Source organism: Chelon labrosus (assembly GCF_963514085.1).
Source record: "Chelon labrosus genome assembly, chromosome: 18".
Taxonomy (NCBI): Eukaryota; Metazoa; Chordata; class Actinopteri; order Mugiliformes; family Mugilidae; genus Chelon; species Chelon labrosus.
In genome coordinates this window covers 9750867-9775445 of record NC_140351.1, presented here as the reverse complement: position 1 = coordinate 9775445, position 24579 = coordinate 9750867, and the positions used below count along the sequence as shown (strand labels likewise).

Below are 24579 nucleotides of genomic sequence, written 5' to 3'. Positions count from 1 at the left end.
GAATGCAGAAATTGGAGTAATGTGGTTTGGCCGTCGCACCAAACTTTTTGCATAGCGCAGCACTGCCCTTGAGGGCTTGAGTCAAACAGCTAAGAACTTGAGTGGTGTGTTATACAGCACCTTCCACCAACGTCATCAAAATATCAAGTCAAGGTTTCCATTTTGTTTGAAGAGCGGCGCTCACATGCCAAGAAGTAATGCCATTTTGGTCTTAACACAAAGTAACTGCAAATAGTTTTCATCCGGTATGTTCATTCCATCCATCGCCATCATTCTCTTGCTCCTGTATAATTATATTTGTCCTTACCTGGTCAGCTCCCTTCTTTTTCTTCTTCTTCTTGCCCCAGCAGCCGGAGCTCTCGCCGTCGCGACCGTTGGCGTCACAGAGCAGGCCATCCAGCTCCTCCAACCCCCCCTGTTGGCCGTGGGACGTCTCAGCAGCCAGTCTGTATGACAGGTTCCTCAGGATGCACACGCAGTTCTCTACAGTCTGGGGATAAAGTGAGATGGGAGAGATGAGATGAGATCTGTAATTGATGCCATTTAATGAAATATATGGCTAGAAAAACACAGATCGAGCTCAAAGTCAAGTGCTAATAAAAGCCGCCCACTCTCACGCTTTTACAATATCGGCCTTCCGCGTGCTTTCAAGAGCCAAGCGGAGGGAAAGAGCGAGAGAGCGAGAGGGAGAGAGAGAGAGAGAGAGCGAGAGAGAGAGAGAGGGGGAAAGAACAACGATAATCTCACAGGTAATATTTTTCAGCTCTGACTTTGATATGAGATTAGACGAAATGAGGAAAAATGACAAACCCAATATAGTCACACCTCATTACGCACCAAGTTCAGAGTCGAACCCGGCGTATAGAGAACATTTGAGTATGAGCCAGGCTGAAAGCAAACTTTCGGTGAATGTTGTCTATTCCTCAGTGTGATTGTGTGTCAGCAGAGTGGAAATTAACAAAGACAAATCATCAATCTCCTCTCAGTCTGACCGCTGGTTCACAACTAAGGAGTGTAATTGAACAGGCGCAAGAGATGCAACAAACAAAACAATGTCACACTCCAGCGAGCTGCAGTCATGTCTGAAATTCTATTCACATGCTATTACAGAGCGACGTAGGACGAGTTGCATTTTATTTGCGACCTGTTTTATTTGATGCGGTTCAGTTAGTTTAGTCCCTTTTATTTCTGAATATGTGATTCAGGGGAATAAAAAGAATTTGGTTTTAAATTGATTATGTGCTGCTTCTGATCAGCAACAAAAAAGCCACAGGGTCAAGTAAGCTGCAGATCAGAAGCTCTACACCTGAATCGGGTTCAGGGATTTCTAAGGAACGCAGCAACTCCACTCTTGAAGCTGTTTAAGAACAACGCAAACTAACTCAAGACCAACAGTCATTTCTGTTATTGCGTTGTCTCCATGACCTTGTGCTGCTTTCCACTCTGGGCTTTTACAATCTGCCAGTCCACTCAACAAAACCACACACATTAATGGGCTTGCAGTAAACTTCTCCCTGCAGCAACACCCGCACTCAGTGCAGGCTGTTATATCCATCAATATATCATAAAAATCTATGAAATGTGAGCATTACAGTGATTGTGTATCTATTAGGGCTTGCACCGTCAATTTTAATTACGGTAATTTAATTGACTCTTGGCTGTGTGCTATTACATCCTGGAAAACCTGATTAAATGTCTCTAAAACTTACTTGCACTTCCTTCCAGCACAACAGCAGTAACCTATGGATAACGTTTCAGCTCATACAGTGGCAGTTCCTCAGGTCAGTGCATCCCTGTCTTGATTTATGAGCGGAAACTAATAAACTGTCATAAATTGGTTGATAATCAGTTAAAGGATATTTCTTGTAAGTACTTTCAATGGTAGACCACATGAATCTGCCAGATGTGCAGGCAAAGTGAGGGAAAGCTATTCTGGGCAAACCAAGTGAGAAGAAAAAAAATAAAAGAGGAAACAGCATTAAGTACAAAATTAGCACAATGGATGATGTGAATCGCTATTGCAACTGTGACCGCTTGGTGGTTCGTCTGCCAATCAGTCATTGTTACTGCGTCGACAAGAGTCCTCCTCTGGCGACTGCAGTCAAACAGTGGAGAGGGGCGGGCGGTTGAACAGTGATTAAGGAAAGCCATTTAGAAAGGCTGGGAGACAGGAAGACCTTGAGAAACCAGCCATCCACAACGCTGTTTATGTAGTATTGACTGGCCCACACTTACTGCGACATGAACGCGCGTACACACTGCACGCCAAAGTGAGCAGAAACTCGCTCAGCTGCTTGCAGAGCTAAATTGGCAGCAAGGAATGCTGCAACACTCTGGATTTGAGAGCTTTAATTTTGCCCTAAATAATACATGTCGACGAGCCGAACACTGGTTGAAAATTCCTCTTCCTCTGCTGGCGGTGAAATGAGGTTTCAGTATGAGAGCGTATGAGACGCTTTGCACTCTTGCAGCCAAACCTTATGATCTCTGTTTAATAAACACAAGCGAAGATGTTAGGAGTCAGGCATGAGCACACCTTGCTGTCGATTTCACTGCTGCCCAGAGAGGTCTGGATAACGTAGAGCAGAGCATCTGTCAGGCCGTCACACTCCCTCATCCTTCGTCTCGCCTCCTCACCTGCCGAGCTTACGTTCCTGCAAAACACATATACAAAAAAATAAATAAAACACTGGTTGGGGAGTGTGCACATATGCCTGTGTGTTTTCCAAATGGAAACAGTACAACAAACGGGGAAAGAAAGAGAGCCAGTTGAGGTGGGAAGATAAGACGGGAAGACAGATGAAAGTGTCGGTAATAAGAGTAGTAGAGAGACAGAGGAAGAGGCAGAGAGAAAGTGAGAAGAAGATATCGGGGAACCTGGCAGTGTTCCCTAAACTAAACAATTGAAAATTGAAAAGGGAGCATTAAAATTCTGGATACATCTCAATCTATGCCCCGAAGGCTCACTTCAATTTAAGGCACTTGACTTGAGTCCAAAAAAGAAAGAAAAAAAAGAAAAGGAAGCCACTTTAGTCAGACAGTTGGTGTCTGAACTTCACAGCCTAAATTCACACCAGCGCTGTGCCGATAATTTGACAATATTGTTCCATTTATTATTAACGGCTTTGCCAGTGAGATGCACAGAAATAATGAATTGGATTTTGATTGAATGAGAAGTAGATGTGGGTGGCGTTGGGTTGGATTTGTATGGGGTTTCAGCGTGGAGCTGTCTGTGATGCAGACACATTCACTACCAGACAGTGACTCATTTGCCGGTGTCAGTAAAATAAATAAGAAACGGAGGTATGCACCATGGGCTGGGATGAACATTATTATCTCCCATGTACAATCCTCTCCGAGTTCAGTCCATGCTGAACATTGCTACGTACTAAAAACACACATCTTATAATGCCACTGATGTGCAAATAAATGCAGGAATACCCATGACAAAAAATTGTTTGTCAGGTTTAATGCATTATACAAGTAATGCAACACAAGAATGCCAAGAAAAACTGAGCTGAATGTTTCCAGAGAGCAACTGCAGGACAGTTGGATGAATTACGATGCATGATTTATGCAAATTAATTACCATACACTTTACATTTGCTACACAGATGTGAAAATACTGGTACAAAAAATGAATTATACAAATAGGCAAGCACATTTTAATCTGATTAACAACTTGGATATGAGCCGTGATGGATAACAGAGTTGGTTATTTGGACATATATGACATATTTTATATATCTGTTGGTTGTTTCAGGTTGTTTGTATTCAAGTTAACCTATTTTATTTCTTAGAATTTCTGTAAGTTATTAATCTACTGCTCAAAATGACATTCACCAAACTACAAAAGCAAAAAAATGTGTCTAGGTAAGTACAGACCACGCCTGTTTGTGCATGGTGCTGTAGACACCCTTTAGGGAAATCAGTGTTAAAACCATAACAAGCGCAGTCTGTTGTGTGTGCGTTGCAGGAGATAAACGTCTGTAGATGCAGTCTTCAATCTGCTGCAATCACTGTGACTTACTGTCATACAAATAATTGCTAGTAACGATTCCATCGCCGCCATTAAAAGAGCATCGATCAAACCACAAATGGTGGAAAAAGGTGTGGAAATAGCGATGGCATCACTGCTGGTTTAACGGAGAGGATTCTGAGGATTATGCAAAATGATCGTGGCCAGCCTAAATAATTGCGATGCATTGATTATGTAATCGAAGTGACAGGCGTAGTCACAACCACTCGGTGGATTTCCTCAGCACGTTAGGAGAATCAGTTCTTGTCAATTCAGCTAAAAGGTGCCATTGGAAGAGGACAGTGTTGTCCTTTGGATAAAAAGTTAGATCCAGGTACAGAGTGCTCAGGTGAATGAGTTTGCACAGTACATCCTCTGGTGATTACATTAGAGGGCTACAAATGGGCACGACCATAAGCAGCAGTCTTTATACTAACTACTCCACTGGCTCTGACTTCATTTCTGAGTCACATTTGCCTGTGAATGATATAATTTATCAGTTAATTTGGCTGCATTTAGATAATGTCCACTTCTACAGTATAATGGCCACACATTAAGTCAAAAAATGTCATCAAACCATTACATTACATGGCCTTTAACTCAACAACTGTGTGAATAAACAGTCACGGCTTCTCCGTTTATTATATCTATACTTATTGGTTGGCTGTTACACACTGACATTTTATTTGAGGACAATGCTGCAATGAACGGCCATTATTCTAATAAAGGTATGAGTCGGTGCAGGCAGCTGGCAAAACAGAGAGCAGGCAATCAAAAGAACGAGCAAACCAATTATTAAAGTTTGGTAACACAAGTTCAAGGTTTTTTTTTTGTAGCGAAATGTCAGAAATCAGACGATACAGACAATTGTTGTGTGAGCGAGGAGACAATGTGATCATCTATCACAATGGCATAATAAAGAGATCACAGCTGTTTCCTCAGTCTATGAGATGAGGTCATTCATAAATTGTACTGATGAGAAAGAGAGAAGAGATAGAAAGGGGAAGACACGAGAACTCAATTAAAACTTCGCGTTCACGGCTCCCCGCTTCCCAGAGAAGGTCAAGTCATTTTCACCTCCTTTGAATGCTAATGGGCAAACAAGCGCACGATGGAAACGCCGCTTAGCGGAGACACAATTCTCTGCCGAGTCGATATAAGACAACAGAACAGTGAAAACACTTCACCTTGACTAATGTTGAAGCACCAAAGACAGGAGGTGGGCGGGTGCGGAAAAGAGAGAGTGAATTATTTACTGCTTTGACGCGCACCCTTGAATATGCTGACTTCCACTGAGATTCCCATCAAGTTTTGTTGTTATGTTATTTTTTATTTTTTTTTAATCTGATGCCTTATCAGGGGCGGAGGCGAACTCTCTCTTGGCAACTGAGAAAACTTTCACAAAATAGGATGTTTGCCTGCAAAGATGAAAGCTAAACTTTAACTAAACAGGAGGGACTTGTTGTCCAGACAGAATGCAAAAGAAAAATTCAGATAGATCTTGTGGACGTCTGGTTAAAAGAATTTCACAAATGGGCCAAAATCTGACGTTCTCCTTTTTCTCTGTTCTAAACCTTATCTCCTTCTTTATTCTCTCTATCTTACAGACAGAGCTAATTGTGCATTACTTCTTTCATTCATCTTTTCTGGAGGCAAATATGAGACACTATGTGGTATTTTAAACACTGCCAATGGCGCTTTTTTTTCTTCTACTTAAACTCATAATTGAGTAGCCAGACCACATCATCGCCAAATTGCGATATACTGCACTAAGTCTGGACTAAAGCTCTCAAGAAGCGGTTGTTAATAATTTCAGACTCGGCCTTGCAGAAGGTAAACTCTGCAATTGCACGTCCCCTTTCTTCCTCAAATTTTAATCAAAAGGCAGTTAAAAAAGCAACATGAACCGTTTCATGAAAAAAATTGTAAAAACTTATTTTTTAAAAAGCAGTGACCCCTATGTAAGGAGTGATTTCATCAGGTATGCAGTGAGATGGGTTTAAAGAGGGATTCATTCAGTCATGTTGGACCTCAGAAAGCAAATCCATTCCCTTTGGTAAACTAGAAATACTTTTATTCAAGCTCTAACATGTTTGTTAGGAAAAGTTAAGTAAAGCTTTACTACTGTCAGCTTTATTTTATTTATTTCAAGGCTGCTGTCCTCTTTATATATATTTATAATTTTATATTTTATTTCAGTCTCATGAAAACAATTTTATACACTACATCATGTCCATAACTACACTGGCTACCTGTTATAGACTGTTTAACAGCTTGTGCCTGTCTGTTCCGTACAGGCTTTTCTGTGCTTGTTAGTCTTGTGGTTCTGTAATGAAGTGTGACATTTTGTGCGGTTCTGCAACAAACCTTTCCTTCTGTGCCAGTTACCCACAAACACAGCGAGGTCACAGTTTTTTTTTTTATGCATAAAATAAAGGTGTCTTTTTTCCAAGGTAATACACCCTCGGGCGTTATCGCATCTTTCATCGTGTTGCGTTATTTAATATTTAGATAGTAAAGGCTTGTTTGTTTGAGTAACCTTCCTCAGGCTTACATAAGGGATTCATACACCCTGGTAATACAATATGTGCATATGTGCTCGGAGAGAGCGACAGCACATCAGCTGTCAGGGCATATTTCAGCAGCAGACAGAGGTATGCGTATGTCTAATACCACTGCAGAAAAAAAAGGAACTTGTGCGTTCAGTTTCTTGTGCATGTGTGTAATAGCGTAAATGACAGTGTCGTTGAATGTCTTTAAATTTAGCTGGTAATCCCTGCCATTTAACGAGTCCATTACAGTCTTACACTTCATCCTATCTGATGCCACTCCTCATTAATTCGGACTAACTCATTAGCCTGCATCGTTAAATAATTACCTACTGAGCAAAAAGTCACAGGACTTGATTAAGGATCCCGTTCAGAATTTAGCAGTTGTTACTTTAGCTGCAGTCAGGTAACAGGGAAGTACCAGCGGGGGCAAGAGCAAACCATCTACCAGCTTGTGTTTTAGCGATGGTGCCGTTTCCATTAAATGGTGATATTCAGTAGATTCTGTCTGGCGTGAGTATTATAAACAACATTTGGCTTATTCTCGTGGGGAATTTAGGCAGGAATCACGCAGAGAAGGGTGGCAGTGTTGCTGCTTCTTGGTAAACAAATAATTAAACAAATAAATAAAAACATATTTGAGTGCTGCTGGGCCAAAATTACTAAAGGCAAACAGCAAGCACAGTGATGTCTCCTTTTTCTTAAAAAATAAAAAAATACAGCGAAAAGTGCAAAAGTCGAATGAATTCCGTCCACATATAAAGAGCATTATTATATCTCATGAGTACAACTAAACATCTTTGTCAACTGTAACATCCACTGTATGACTCCTGCTGTAGATGTGCCTCCAATCTTCTCTCTACGTCCTGTTTCCATCACTACTTTGAACAAAATGTCTTCCATCTGAAGTGTTACTGACACTCTTTAATGACCCCAATCTCGTTGTGGTGCGTTCTTCTGCTTTTGGTTTAATGGCACCAGAGGGGAAAATTAGTGCCACCGAATGTTTGTCTCAAGACGCTTTACTTCTAATAAGGTGAAATGCAACCTTTTAATAATGTTGTAGACATGAGCATTTTATATATAAAAAAAAAAAAAGTGTGGCCAAGACAAGTAAATTGCTGTTATTTGTGTGTCAGTTAATTTCAGGACAACAACAGCTCTACCTACAAAAATGGGTCCACAAACACAGGAACGTGACACTCTTCAGAGTTTGCAACAAAACAGAAACGTTCGTAGGAATAAACGGAGTGCAATGTTTGCACGCTATCCAGTTCTTCTTAATGCAGGGGTGTGAAACATACAGCCCGAGGGCCAAAACTGAACCACCAAAGTGTCCAGTCCAGCCCGCCGGATGAATTTGCAAGGTGTGAAAATGATATAAATTTTTTGCAACCGATTGTCATCGAGAGGGTTGTGTGTTTGTCGCGCTATTTTAGTAAGAGTTGCGGACAAAGCACAACACTAGGGCCCAGACCTAAACAGTAGATGGCAGCAATGTGCCGAAATGTCAGGTTGCTAATAAAATGTATTGTTAAAGGATAGTTCATTAAATGTGAACTATTTTCTAATGTACTTTTACGTCATTGCACTAAAACAAAGCGAAAAGTTGTCGCTATTGCTATTATGTTACTGGTCCGGCCCCCTTGCGATCAAATCGGGTTGTATGTGGCCTCTAAAATGAGTCTGACATCCCCACTTTAATGCGTCACTGCCCTGTTTGTGTGTTCAGGCAACGGCCACTGCTTTTCTCATATTAATTTATGTACATTATGTTTATGACAATGCCACCCAGTGTTACAACCTAAACCAAACATTTAGGCTCCAATCTCTTTTGCAAAAAGAACAAAGAAAAAGTAGAATATGAATACGGCATTTCTCTGGTTTTGTATGTGTATATATCTAATGGTGTCTTCTCAGAGAAAAGATGGAAAACCAGTGTTGTCCCGTTGTATCTGAAATTTAATTGTTTACTTGGATTCGGTATAGACAAAGTGTCTACTGCAGCATCCATCACTTTAATTAATGCTGCAACAGTAATGAAAAAAAGTATATAGTTAAGTACACTTAAAAGTATTATGACGTACAGTCTGTATAATGGCTAACAACACATGAATGTTTTCTGAAAAGTAGCATCCAAACGTAAGTGAGAAAAAGTTCACTAACAAGCTTCCTGCTATCTGCAGGAGCTGGCTTGGCACTCATTAAGGCATCGCATAGCTGAACATGTTTTTCACCAATTACTCCGACAGATAGATACCAGACAGGTTATACATTTTTTATTTGACATTAATTCCCCTTTCCAGGGTGAAGCTGTGTACCTCAGGAGATGAGGAGAAAGTGACTGATCAAATCACTCGTTACTCCCTTTCTGCAGTTTTAGTCGTTATAAGAGTTGTGCGACATGCATCGGAAAGACGTGAACATGACGGAATCAGAGACAGATGGCTCTCTAATGCTGCTCGAGGAACAAATGACTACTGAGTGACTTTGTCTCAAACAGCTGGTGTGTGGTGGCTCTGCACAAGTGTCGGACAGTGTATGAGGCTGGGGTATGTCAGTGAGGGCCCAAGGCAGCAGAGGGTCGTCACCAGATGGCATACACATGCATGCAAACCCATAAATATCAATGAAACAAAAATAGAAACCAAGTCTTTTGTGACCACGCATTGCATTCTTGATGCATCCCAAAATGAATCCTGATGCACAAACACATCTGTGGGGAAAGAAAATGAGCTAAATGTGCTCATGTGAGCGTGATTCGTACAAGTACAGAAACACACGCAAACGGTGTGCACAGCTGTGAGGCAGCAGGTAGCTTTTTCTCACTGTTCCTTGGCTGCAAACCAGCAACCTGCAGGGAGTTGAACAGCCTCTGAATGGAGGAAATGGAAACCCCTCAACAGAAGACCTTGTGTCTGGTCTAATACACCGCTGGACTGTGGACTGAGTGATTATGTATGGTGTAAGAACTTCCACAATCATTGTATGAAGCACACTGGCCTAAAAAGTACGTTTAGCAATCACAAAAGTTGAAACAATGAACAAAGGAGCTGTGTGACTGTTTTAATTTATCCCACTCATATGTGGCAATGCAAGATTTCGGTCCAAAATTTGGTCACATACTTTAATTGGGTCGCCAATTGGCAGGGTGCTATAAACAACGATGCTTTGATCACTGTATTCATTTTTAAACAGAAGGTCATTCTTTTTTGTCTCAGACATTATTGGCCTGGTTCTCTACCTGGACCTGAAAACGTGGTTACACTCTTTGACTTGAGTGCTTCCCTCATGATTCCCTAAATCTGAAATTTTGTCTAATATGGATTAGGCAACAAAGTGCATTTATTTAGAACGGTGGAAAGTCAGTCAGTGTGTTAAGTTTGTATTACTCTAAATATATATGGTTGTTTATTTCTGTGCTGGAAAATGTCAGAATGTATCCTGGTGGGCCCAAAAAAGCCAGGATGCGAGGAAGCCCATGGACACATGATGCTTTTCAGAGTCTGTGGCCATGTTGAGCAACATTCATAGGCTGCCACCTTTGAAAATGGTATCCAGTTCTCCTTAACAGACTGTATTCATGTACGAATGGTAATACATACGTGTGAACAGACAGGGGCCTTTAATGCCCATTTCTCAATTAGACAACATATGGGTCCAACAGCATTATGAGCTGCTTGGCTAAAATTTAATGTACGTGCACAAATGAACACACGAACAACAAGAAAATACACATATCTGCACTTTCACACCCATCATGGAAACACCTGATGCCTTGACACCAGTTCATTCCCATTATCAGCGAATCCCTGGTGCTCGCTGTGATTTGTGAGATTGATTCAGTTTAACGCCTTTACTTGAGCACATATGTGCGCACACACGCATCTGGTATGTAGGTTCACATGCAATGCATACGTGCTCAAACACACACAGAGAAATGAAAGGAAGGGCATAAACACACTATCATGCATCACACAGCCATACAAGCACACACAGCGAAAGGATAACGAGAGAGGTGAGAGGTCTGAAATTGAGCTGAGGTACACAGGGACCCGCACACTGTGGTCTAGTGTCACTTTAACCCTCGGAAAACTACAGCGAGATAGAAAACAACACTGGAGAGAAGCAGAAACGCCTTCGTTATGCTGCGCCAGACTCTCCCTCTCAATGTTCACCACTTCTACATTCTCTCTGTTCTAATCTCTCTCCAACTTCTCTTCATCTGCTCTCCACTCCTCCCTCTCCTTTACCAGCTTTTACAATTTGACGTGTAACTTGAACAGAGCACTGACAGCATCATTTATCTTCCCCCGCATCTTTAGGAACCTACACACATGCACTGGAGTCCCATAAAGAATTTAGTGAGTTTGGGAAAAATAAACTTGACGAAAAGTTGGAAATCTGCTGACATCAGTGCCGAGAAATTCTTAAATCTCCTGTATTGTAGTACAGTAGAGAGCGTGTGATATGCAAGAGTATTTTCAGAGGCTATTTTCAAGATTAAGAGGGGTTGAATTGGGAAATTTGTTTACATGATACGAATGATATAAACCTATAGATCTGTCAAATACAGTCCCAAAAATGTAAACCATGTGCATATAATAAAGCAATAAAGCATGATTTCAGCTAATTTGGCCTTAAAATATATCCAAAGAAATTTCAATTAATGTGTTTATTTTAGATCCCAGGACACACAGCGCATTAAGCTACAAAACTCATTAACTTTGGTGCACAGCCTGCTTCATCTTCTGATGCAAATTAGAATACATTCCATAGATGTAATAACCTATTAGACTGTGCAAAAAAAAAAAAAAACCATGAGGTGTTGTCATCACCATTCACAAAAAGGTTGAGACACAGTTTGTCACAGTTAACAATAATAACTCTGCCTAAATGCAGACGTATTCATTCAAAAAAAGCCTAAAAACTGTTAAATCAGCACCGCTCCGGCTCATCCCAGCAACATTAGGCGCTTCCCCAGTGCAATATGTTATTGCAAATACAAAGCTATTAGTGGACCGAATTAGATTAGGTCTTATTGTGTGTAATCATCTTGTCCTGGAGGGCATCGTAGCAGAATGCTGATGACAAAAGGCAGAGAGATAAATAACAAAAGAATAAAAAGGGAAGTGGATTTTACCTTCCAAAAGTTTATTCATACCACACCGCCTCCACTGCATCCACACAATACACCCAACACTAAGGTTACATTTTAGAGCAGATACCATAGGAGGTGAGCTTCACAGTATAATGCTTAGAGATAAAGTAAATAAAAGAGAGTCTCACCTAGAGAAGAGCTTTGTTGCTATTATCTATTAATGTGTTTCACTGGCAGTTTTGCCTTTGGGCAAAAAGAGGTGAAGCAAATATGTCATATGCCACTCAACCATTGGGCCTCCTAATATATTTAAGAACATGCAATCTGCTATAAATGCAACAGAAGAGGCGGTTACCCCTACCACAAACTTGTCATGTGCAGGCAACATGTGCAGAAAGAAGAGAAACATCAGGGTCAGGTGCTTACATGGATATTAGGCACCAATTATTTCCTATCGAACAAATTATCAAAGTTTTAAACCACTGAATTCAAGTCAATTGATTATTATTGTGTTATTATTAGTGTCTACTAGTGTCCCATTGACTGAGGGGAGATGTACTCCACCCACTCGTTGGCAAAGACAAGAACATGTGGAACAACTAGAACTGTAGGCTTCTCTTGTCTGTGTATGCCCCTGCTGCAGAAACGTGTGAACAAAGAAATTTGTTGTAGTGAACTCAAAAGTGTTGATATGTGACTCCTTCCTATGCCTCTCTCTTTTTCTTTATGCTACTTTGTTCATTTATTTATCTTTAATCCTGTAGTTTTTATTCTTGAGGTTGGTCGCACCATTTCCGATCCAACGCAACCTCTCAACCAATTCAACCAATCAGCAGATGATCTACGCATAGTGCCTTCGCCCAGGAGCAAGGCGCTATTTGTTGATTTGCTGTAGGACTACACACAAGTTGGCTAAATTCCCATAATCCCTCACTGTGCGTAGACAGAAAGCTTTGCAAATGGTCACCAAAGCGCTACCATTTACAGGCCTTCAGAAAGCAGACGGAAAATTCGTTCATAAGTTAATATGTATGCAAATATCCAGCGGCTCAATAATCCTCATAACACATTTAGGATATTTGGAATGACCACGATTATGTTGATTAAGTTAGTATTCATATTTAAAGTGATCACAAATGGAGGCACGATTGGGAGCAACTGCCTTTGCTTTGGTATGTAAATCCACAGATACACAATGTAGCACCTCACACACAAAGTTATATGAATATGTACAAATGCCTGCTTGTGACATCTCACAGATGTCTTTGAAATGCTTTCGAGAGACATTCAATAGCTGGAGATAACCATTCGAGAGAGATTGAAAGAAGCTCTGAGACGCCAGTGGAGTGAGGTTTAATCCACAGGCTGCTGGTGGTTGATTGAGTGCACAGCTCAAAGACAGACAGCCAAGTGGACAAGGAGGTTTTTTTTTTTCACAACCACATCAGGCCCCCCTGTGCAGCTGGTGTGAGACCGTGTGAACACAGACAACAAAATGTTGTTTGTAGGATCAAGGACCAGAGCTCCTTTTCAGTGCTGAAAGCATCCAATCACCACGCATTCATCAAATCCAGACAGCTGAATTAAAAATCAGAGCTACGGCAGCATTAGTGCTAAAGGCTAAATGTTAGCATGATCATTAAATTTCAGTATGAGACCAACTCCACAGCAAAGAGTCAAATTCACACCACTGATTTTCTATGTATATTTTCTGAAATTAGGCAGACATTTTACACTATTTGATTCACGTACTTTTCTCTGTGAATCCAAAGGAAAAATAGACTTTTTCATCAGTGATATGCAAGGTTAGCATAATAATTTACTCATCCATAACAAAATGAGGTGGCTGAATTTAAAACATTTACGTGAACTCAATAAGACTCAATAAAATAAAATAAAATTTAAGATAAATATATTGTGCATATTGCGCAGTACGCCGTATATGCACACTAAAACTTTTGAAAATTTGGTCTGTTGAATAGTCCTGGTGCACATTTACATGTAAAGTTAATTTAGTTTGAGTCTGTAATTGTGGGTACACTGTAAAAACCTTGAAATGTTATAAGCAACATTTTCCAATTATTTTTTATAATGTGTGTTTAGTAAAAGTCTTGTTTTTTTGGTTGGCCAATTTCATTATATGCTGTTAATGTAGAAAATAAGTTCAAATGAATTCCCTGAGCTCCACTGAAGCCAATGAATTAAATCTGACTTGATAATATTTAGTGAAATTTAACCAAATCTATTCTACATTAAATAGTATTGACATTGTATTTAACCTTTTTTTGTTCAAAGATGAGTTTGTAAATACTGTGGTATAACGCATAATCCTAAAGTTTAGGTAACATAGCATCTCGGTGAGATAAATCCAAACAGTTGATCGGCGATAACAAAACTTCTCAGACTGAACTTCAAAAAAAACCCAGTGATCTACAAAGCTGTCAGCCGTCCTTCGCCGCTTCAGTCTTTTACAACTAAGAAACAACTTGTCCGCACAATGCATCAAAAAGAAAGTCAACACACAAAGGACGACGTGGAGGAGGCGTTGCTATGGTGACCAGAAAAAGTTAGTGAGAGAGCGTCAGAGTGAATTAAAGGGAGATGGGGAAGAAGACAGCATTGTCTAGAGTTGTGAATATTTGCGTCTGCTGCATCATCACGCAGCGGTGAAGAATCGGCAAAGACAATGTTTGTTCTCACAAATACATTTATATCAGTGGATATTATAATGAGTTGTGTTGTTGTAAACTTATAAAAGACAATTTGAGACAAACTGCCTTGACTGGATTATCCACTATAAGAGTGTGTACTGTAGATACTGTATGAGTATGTGGATTTTACCTGAGACAGCCTGTAGCATTGCGCAGCACCTGGGAGGTATGGAGATGGAGCTTGCGGTCGTCATGGTGATTGGGGGAGGAGTCCCAGTTAGAGTGGGGTATGATGACGCTATTGGTCAGAACGGCCAGGGCGTCCTGGATGATTGGCATCTTCAGTGCATCACACGAAGACAGGTTCCATAGCACGCCTGTTCACGCAGAAAGAAACGGATATTAAGGCATTTTTATATTTTTATTTTGCAAATTGTGATGAATTTATTTTAAGCCACCAAGATGTTTAGTCCTTCTAACTTATCAAACACAAATGTGTGGGATTCATGTTTCTCAACATTGTCTCTCAACATTAATTGCAACACCCTGTTCACAGCCTAATTAGTGCAAATGTTCAATTTCTGTTAATGAACAGGAATACAAGTATTCCAAGTGTCAAACAACTTTTTAAGATCCAGAAAGACTGCTTGGCCCTCTTCACCTTCAGCAAAGGCTGCTCTATAAAAAAGCAATTAGCTTCTCTGTAGAAGAATCGGGAAAGAAGCCAAACTGTGATGGACGTAAATAATAATTTGAAGCTACAAAGTTTATTAACTACTAAACTACAACTTTTTCCAAAAGCAAATGGAACAAGTAAATGGTAATTAGCTCAGAGACGTCTACATGGGAGTCAGCACAGGTTTAATACATTTAACCAGCTCTACAGCACTGGAACATCACAAATGGAGTTCTGATGTACTTCAGAGCAACGCAGGATAAAGATGCCTCAGTATTTTTACCACCTTTAAATATGCTAATTAATTCTGGAATCTGACTTGTGTCTCCTCATTTATCAGTCACTGTGTCATGGAGAACACACACAGACATACATACAGCATACCCTTTTTAAGAAATGTGGAGATATGAGTCAACATACGTAGCTCCACGTGCACATACACGAGTTGGCAGGAAAAAAAAATTGCAAGGCTGTATGTACATAAGGATGCGCTGAATCATCCACAAGGGCAGACATATTGGCACAGTGAAATGCATGCTATTGTAGCACTTAATCACATACAGAGTGGGTAAAAACATGTGCGCGCGCACACACTCACACACACACATTCTTCCTTGTTCTTGTCAGATGGAATACCAGATGCCTCTTCGCAGACGGGTGACAGCACCGGCCTTGCTGGTCAGCTGTGACACACTCATGCACATGCGAACCACACGCAGGCTTCATCAAAATTGTCGCTTTCTAAATATGTTAGTTAGTCCCCGCTGCTTCTACTGATCATCCAAACCCGGAGATCAAGACATACAAAAACAGTTACAGCAAGAAATAAAAAATATACAAATCAGAGACGAATAACACAAAAATAAGTACTAAAGAGAGGGTAAGATTGGTGGAAGAGCTGAGTGTCAGTTTAGAGTGAGTGGAACAGATTGAGACAGCAGAGGAGACATGCCAGACCTTTTAAATGTGACAAACTACAGAAAGATGGTATGCTGAAGGTCACCATCTCTCATGTATTTGCTGTCAGACTCCAGAAGTTGTGGGTTCAAGATGACAGCTGTCATTCATTTGCACATTAGAACATAAATAAAATACTGGACAACACAAGAAGCCCCGCACTCCATACACAATAGAATATACACAGATCAGCCACAACATTAAAACCCCTGACAGTGGAAGTAAATAACATTGACCATCTTGTGACAATTCAATGTTCTGCTGGGAAACTTTTGGACCTGGCATTCGTTTGGATGTTACTTAGACATGTAGCACCCACCCAGACCAGACCGGGCACCCCCACCCCATAGCAATGACAATCCTTGATGGCAGCAGCCATCCCCAGCAGGATGCAGCCTGACACAGGCACACACACAAAAACGGTTTAGGAACAACTCAAAAAATATGAAGAACAGCACAAGGTGTTGACCTGGCCTCCAAATTCACTAGATCCCAAACTGATCAAGTATCTGGGGGATGCACTGGAACAAGCCTGATCCACAGAGGCCCCTCCCCTCAACCCATTGGACCCAAAGGCTCCCACTAACAACACTGTGTTGCCAGACACCACAGGACACCTTCACAAGACCCATGTCCATTCTCAAATGAGTCACCACTGTTTTGGAGGCACAAGGGAGACCGACACAATATTAGGGAGGTGGTCTTAATGTTACGCCTGATCTGTGCATAACACAGAAGTTGTTAGTGGGCCAGAATATCTCCTGCTCATTCTGTAATTCTGTATGCACAGTTTGGACAGGTCTTGTCAGGATGAATGTAAATGAAGCACAACCTCACAGATACTGTCTGTCATCTGAAATGCCAGCAATACTAAAAAGCCCCACGGAGGCTTCTCTGCAGTTAAACCTGACCTCTGCACTCCTCGTGTTAATCCTGAGGGCGCACACTCTGCCGAGTTTGCTCAACTTGTGTCGGGCATATATGAGAACCAAGAGAAAAGTTATTATACTTAAAAGATAGATAAGGTAAAAAAAAAAATAAAAAATCGATGGAAATGCTGCACACAAACTTCCGTGGAGGCGCTGACCGGCTGTGGACTTGAAGCCAGATTTGCATTGCCAAAAGCAATGGCAGTCCCGATGCTTCACACTACTTATGGCACTAGTGTCAGTCACAATGACGGTCTCAGACAAAGGGATGGGGGAGGAAAATTAGGCCAAGAAAAAGACAGGAAAGGACAGCGAGAAAGACAGAAGACATAAAAAAAATAAAAAATAAATAGCAGACATAAGGAGGAAAAATGAAAGCCAGTAAAGCAGGCTAAAGAAAAAAATACCAACGTTAATGAGTCAGAGGTTATTCTATGTTAAACAAACAAAATGAATGAATAAATATCTGAGATGCCTCTGCTTTTTATACACCAGTCTGGCAAATGAGGAAAGCGGAGACAAAACTATTAAAAGAATTTAATTGAGAGAAAAACATTGACAAAACAAGAAGTCAGAAAGGGGAAATAATAATTAGTTGTAGATGCACAGGATATCCAAATGTGTGTGGGAAAAAAAAGTGGTATAAGACAGAAAAATGAGAGTGAAGAAGACGGAGAGATGAAAAATGTGTGTGAAAAAAAGTTGAGAAAGAGAGAGAGAGAGAGAGAGAATGGAAGAGGATGGCAACGTGTATGTGTGTGTTTGTGTATGAGAGAGCTCGAGAGGACGAGAGGAGGAGGGTGATAATAACGCGATGACCTTGGCAGCAATCAAGTGCTTGTGCCGATGCTGTGTATGTGTTTGTGCGAGTGCGGCAGCGTTTGCCTTCACTTTCACTAATCAGCCTCTTGTTACACATCTCAAGTCTCTCTCTCTCTCTCTCTCTCTCTCTCTCTCTCTCTCAGTCCTCTTGGTCTCTGTTCTCACATGGACTCTTTTCACACCAAGCTAAAAGAAAAAGAACGCAGCCACATGCAGATAGGCTCCTCAAAGGTGAAGACGCAAAGCACTTAAGAAACCTCGGCGCTTTCAAACACCTTCCCTTCGTTCTTTTCCCTTTCTTCTCCAGTGGCGAGTGTTGTCGGTGTATGATTGCAATCACGTTAAAACACAGGGTCGTCCGTGATGAGCTGACAAGAACGTGTCCACTGGCTTACAAAAAAACAAAACAAGAAAAAAAAAAAAAAGGCACTTCACCTGCGAACACCTCTGAACGAAACACAAATACACTGTAAAAACTCCACACACAGACGCTCTTTGTCTTTATGACGGGAATAAAGACAAAGACTGAGCAGCAGGAGGAGGAAAAAACACAAAGGGATAGACAGCTGAGTTTTTTCTAGGGCAAGGACATTGTGTCTGCCTCTGTCCAATATTCAGCAAATTCAAGCGTGACACACACACACACACTTGCCTGCTCTAGAAACATAGATCTGTGATGCTTCGCTAATCCCAGCATCCTTATGGGAATACCATCAGGTGACCAGCAGACAATGACATCATACTAGAGCGTCTGTGTGTTTTCTGCCTTCCTCTCCTTGTCTTTATCGTTTCTCTCCCTCCTTGGAATAGCTCCCTTTAGACGCTTGATGGACAGTTTCCTAGGAGCTGGGTGGTTTGGGAAAAAGGGGAGATGATTGCATGAATTCATGAATAAATGAGACTTGTAACGGTGGCGGGTGGGTAGAGGGGGGTTTGGACCTGTTAGGCCTCAAGTGGCGATGTTTTATTAAACAGCCTTCATCTGTGTGGCTCATTGTGACTTAGTTAGCCGCTGGGTCGGAACCCGGTGATGAGCAAAATCGGAGACGACAAATAGCCCAGCCAATGTGGATGAAGGAAAAAGAAATCCTGATTTTGGAGGACATTTTTCTGTGACAATTACTGACTTAACCCCAGGGTCGTACAACTTCCATTTCGGCAGAAGGTCCGTGGAAAAACATTTGTCAGTGCAAGGTAAAATCCTGTATTGTGGGTAAACTGCCACCGCAGGTTACCGGAGGTTTCAACCCAGTGAAAATGCAGCAGTGACATTTCTGCTGCTGGAGACAAAGTATTTATGCCAGAGAAAGTATGTGAGGCATGGAAATTTGGACATCCACACAGAGGAGAGTTTCATGCCTTGAAGAAGGAAAATGAGGAAACATCCATGAAAGAATGGCAGTATAATTTAACTTTGATGGTTTGTTGCTTGTACCGGCTCACAGCAGAAGAAAAATGTTGGGGCACTTCTTGACACATATAAACAATTCAGCAGATGCCCAGCCCTACTGTCCATTTTAATAAAAGCAAGACTGGATTCGCAACCATTAATCATTATAAACTGAGAAGGTTTCAACAAATGCATTTTTTTTTCTTGGACATGGCTGTCTTCAGCAGTTTGAGCTTCTCAGCTCAACAACTATTTCAGAGCAGGAGGAAAGAAGAAGCAGCAGCAGCAGCAGCAGCAGCAGCAGAAGCAGCCGCCACGGTCCACTGCATCAAGGTGAGCCCACGAGTAAGGATACCATCTCCTATTGACACCCAAAGCCTCTGTATCGACCAGACTTTGACTGACAGGCCCGGAAGCCTTGACTTCATCCTATCTACCTCACGCTGAGACCCAGGAAGCCAATAAAGCTCGTCTAAATTTAAACTTCAGAACCGACAGCGAGATAGGGTAAATTGTTGAGGCAAGGTTTTTCCGGTCAAAGAAAAAAAAAAAAGAAAAGACATATACCCTCGTTTCCTCTGACGAGGGAAGCGCTTTGATGAAGCCGACAGCACATACTGTATGCAGTAATGAGGAGTTCGATTCGTTATGAGTCAAACACAACCACATTTTTGAGTCCAGCATTTCAGGAGCACTTGTACTGGTGTCATCTGAGTGTGTGGCATTGTCCTTCATGAACATGTGGTAGTCTGTGCTGTTGCTTGCTTTCAGATCGTTTAGTTAACAACTAACTGAAGGTTAGACTATGAATAGTTCCTCCTTCAGTAGCACAGAGGTGTATTTATAGCACTCTAGTTTTATTTTGAACATATTGTTGTGGTATTTGCTTCGCTGGCAATGTGAAGGAGTTTACGCTAGTGGCTGACATGTCTCTTGGGAATCCGATGGGTTAGAGGATTCCTGTAGAAGTATCACAATAGCAGGCATATAAGCATATTGTTTTGATGGTTGTAGCCGGTCAACTTACTGTAACAGTGTGTGCAACAATTTCTGAGTCAGATTTGGGCAAGCCAAGTCAGAAACTTTAGACGAGTTCCTAGGAAGAGAAAGCGGCTCTGTTAAAACTACGTACGCTGTTTGTAACACCACCAACCATCTGTTGCCCCAACGAGATGGGACAGGAGCGACGAATCCAATCCCGTGTGACCCTCTAATTCAGACACACTCGTCTGGTGGCTGCCCATCACAGCTACAGTCGAAGACATTTTGAGGTTTGGTCCGGCAGCATCTGGACAATAGATGGGCTATTTGGAGGCCTGTTTCTATTTTGACTTTTCTTTTCTCTCGCCTGTACTCTGAGCTACTTCTGCTTTCAGCCTGTAAACCGTGATTTTGACCACTGCAGTCTTGAGACACCAGCATGGTATCACAGTAGCAACTTGGTCATATGTATTTAAAGTTGCACCGAACCAAAGTGCAGAACTATGTCAAGGGCCATTGCGGCATAAAACAGGGTTCCCAGAATTAACTGATAGTACTCATTCCCCCTGTTTGTGCCAGAAAACACTTAAAACACCAGCCTAATTGAATTACCGAGTAATTATGCAACAGTTTCGAGTGGTGAATTACAGCACCAGCGGGGTGCTCCACGAGGCAAATGAAAGCGTTTAAGATGTAGAGTTTAATGCTAAGCAGCAGAGTAAACAGACAACAGGGCACGAGTCATGCACGATACTGGATCACTCTGCCAGCAGCGTGGGGCGAGCCAGACAGAGAAGGGCAAAGGCAGGAAGAGTCGGGAAAAGGGAGAGGGGACGATAGAATTTCACAGTGTCCGTCCGTCAGAGGACTATTTATAAAACTCACAGCTCAGGATATGATGCAGGATGACTTAAGGTGTATTTAATTCATTTGTTATTCTGCTTACAGGCCACACACAGACACACATCCATTGCCAAGCTGTGGTTTTGATCTCTCCGGCATTTTGGTGCAAATTCTGGTTTCTGTCATCAGTGACGCGTACAATATACCTTAGCAGGCGTGGATAGAGATGATGGAAATTTTTTTAGCAAACTAATAAGAATTGTTGGATTTAAATGGATTTAATTATCCATTTAGTATCCTTTCATATTGTTTCCCCTTTCTTTGCCTCATTTACTCAGTTCTCCGTCTTCCGCACCCTAATCACTACGCTCTCATTTGCTGTTCGCTCTTTCCTCTCTTTTTCGCCATCGACAACATCAATACCTTGTCTGCGGAGAAGAGGTTGCGCCTAGTTTCGTTCAATATTTCTCGTTTCCTGCTGCTTCTCCATTTGTCTGCATGTCTCTGAGGTCTCATGAGGTCTCATCCACAAGTACGTGTATTTGTTAAAAGGCAGCTTTTTCTCTTTGTTCTGGCTTACGTCCACATGCGAGTACGACCTTTGGGAATAATTGTAGGGCGAAGGTACTCAGAGACTCCTCTTCATTAACATGAGACAATTTTGGGCATAGCATAAATGTACAGTGACTGTAATAATATATTGGGGAACGGCCTTCAGAATGTGCAATGGAGGACACAGCTTCACCACCAACAGGTCTTTTTCAGGGTTCCTTTTGAGCAACATGGCTTTGGGATTGATGCTACATCGCATTCAGTGTTTTTTTTTTTTCAGTGTACTTATGGATTAGGAATGATCTTTACATTTCAAGCTATACGTCTCATCGTCATCTGTGAAAAGGGTTGGAAAATATACCACTTCTGCACTTCCGTCATTCTTCTTGCACATCCATTCGTTTTTTTCAACCCAACTTTCTCCTGTGGGCTGTTGTCAATATTTTAGGGGTTTGCAAAGAGAAAGACAAAACTTGTCGCCGGTTCGCCAGCTGTCATTGCTGTGATCCACCGGGCTCCCTTCCCCTCAGAGAGCAGGTGACCTATGGGGAAGCGTCTAGGGATGGATGTTTGAGCGTCCGTGCGTGCGCTCCGAGACGAGCTCCATCCCGCTAAGGAACAATGGAGCCATAGGTCAAATTGAACATGAGGGGCCCCCACTGACTTTATCTCAGTATTCGGAGTGAATGTGCCCAGGTGTTTTGTGTGGCTTTGTGTATTTGGGTGTCCGCTTGAATGCTTGTCTGTGTGCACGAGCCCGCTCGCACTTTATCTTTGGAAACGTCCAATCCTTTCGTATGAGCTCGCACATGTCTCTCTTATCTCCGGGCTAACCTGGTGTAACTGAGAGGGCAATGAGAGAGAAACAATGGCGATACAAGCGCAGATACACTGTACAGCTCGATGTGATGCAAGTTATCACACACTCAATCACACGGAAAACAGAACACGGATAAAGGAAAAAAAGAAGAAAAAAGTGCGAAGGGGATTGGGAACGGCGTGAGTACAAAAGCGGAGGAGCGAGGAAAAGTAGAGAAACTGCATGTCAAAAGAGGAGAGTGGATGAGAGAAGAGGAGAGAAAGGGGGTCGGCGCTCTCACGTTTCGTCATTAAAGCCAATGTACATGGATTTCTGCTGGGCTGCTAGCATTCAGGTCCCCACCTTTCACAGTTCAAGACTCTAATCTTGGCCAGCTCTTATTTTAGCCTAGCTACCAGCTGTGTGCGTCTTCCATTACTATCAGAGATTTTTAGCCTTTACAGACTCTATCCTGTGAACGCAAACACATTTCACACATAAGGACATGCCAACCGTGTTTCATTAATATTACCTCTCCTGAGGCTGCAGAGCCAATGTCATGCTGGAAAATAACTGCAGCTGAACACTGAGTTTATATACTATATGCTTGATGTTGTGCATGTGTGTATGTGTGTGTTTGCATTTGCTATTCCTCCAGTAGAATATTAAATTCTTAGTGGGAGGCACATTGCAAAAATATTTCAGGGGAAACGGAGATCAAATTATATCAGCTCATGTAACGTGTTAGTGAGCCTACGTGGGTGTTTGAATTTAATCTATACTATCCCTTGCCTACACATATCTGTGTTTATGAGTGTACGTGCATTTTTAAGTTTGTGTTGTGTGAGTTTGTGAGCTGCTGCATTCGGTGTGTTTCCACCGCACTGGCTAACTTGCGCTTTTCATGCCCTGAAGTTTTAAAAAATAAATTGATTAAGTATGCTGAACTTGCCGTGAAGGTGGACCGGTTCACATTTTTGAGATTGAACGCATACACCAATGCAAAGGGCAACACACGGACAAACTTTTACCGCATCACGTCTTAACCGTCAGTGAAAAGAAGACACGTAACAAAACACCTCCAAGGATGAATGAAGTTCGCAAACAAAGTTGGCTGCCTCGCTGCCTCCTCTGCATTCTTTCAAGAAGTCATGCCTTACAGTCATCTTAGAGTCTTCGGAAGAGAAGCGTGATTCGATATTTAAAATCCTTCCAAGTTGCTTGGAATCTGAAGGAGCTCAAGATGAACAGTCTTGGTTCCTCAGTGAATAGCAACCTTGTCTGAAGAACACATGTTCATTGAAAGTTGAATGTATAAATTCCCCAAGAAGTAAAGTCACTCAGTTAAAACCGCTGCTGGCACCGTCAAGGCCAAATGAGACCGGAATGTATTGTGCCTATGCTCGTATAAAAGTGCATGTTTGTTTCGACGGATGTGTGCGCGCCTCCATGTGTCTGTGTGCGCAACTATGCGTGAGTCATGACTGGGTGCCAGAGAATTAAATGTTTTGTATTGACTTAATCTACATAATTAAAATGAGGCAGAAGAGCTATTCGTCACACAGTGGTCTGCTGAATAGAAGCATGGGCACAATTAGATAAACAAATGAAACAAACAAACAAATTAAAAACAAAAGGAGAAAGTTTCTTGTGAAATTCTTCTCTCGGATGCATTAACCAGACATGCTGTAAGTGTGTGTAGTATGTAAAACGGCTCGACTTTTCCTCTCATATCCACATATCAAATTCTGTTCACACATTCTTTTAATAACACACGAACACACCATTATAACCGCTCCTGAGGCCATAGAGCTATGCTGGAAAATAATAATGACAACTGTGCTCGGATATGGGTGTCGCCACCGGTAACGTACCTGTGACCAGCTCTCTGATTTCCACATCTCCAGTCTTCCTCAGGAGTCGGACCAAGGCAGGAATCCCTCCGCAGTTCTTCAGGGTCACTTTGTTCTCGTCGTTGGCCTTGCCGTAGACCAGGTTCCTCAAGGCTCCGCAGGCGCTGCGGTGAACCTCACTCATCCTGTGGTCCAGGAGGTCGACCAGCAGTTGGATTCCTCCCTGTCTACGGATCTAAATATTAAAGATGCTGAATCAGTAAAAATCACTAGTGTTTTTCTAACAAACCAAAAAAATCCTACCTCACAAAGCCTGTGTTATTCTCTTATTGCCTTATTTATCTGTGCAGGTAGTCGATGTGCGTACTGTGTGTGTGTGTAGCCTCCACTATCTGTCAGTGCTGCCAATCAGATTAACAACCCAGTGTGTGCTAATTAAACATACCATGACACAGCTA

General features: G+C 41.7%; 1 protein-coding gene across 1 annotated transcript in view; it reads right to left on the bottom strand.

Moving 5' to 3' along the window:
• ctnnd2a (catenin (cadherin-associated protein), delta 2a) overlaps positions 1-24579 on the bottom strand; it is a gene marked incomplete at its 5' end in the record, with an annotated part of 166900 nt that overhangs the window by 41128 nt on the left and 101193 nt on the right. The window contains 4 exon segments of the mRNA XM_084566628.1: positions 308-490; positions 2537-2654; positions 14510-14696; positions 24143-24356. Of these exon segments, the coding sequence (XP_084422754.1) occupies positions 308-490; positions 2537-2654; positions 14510-14696; positions 24143-24356 (702 nt within the window).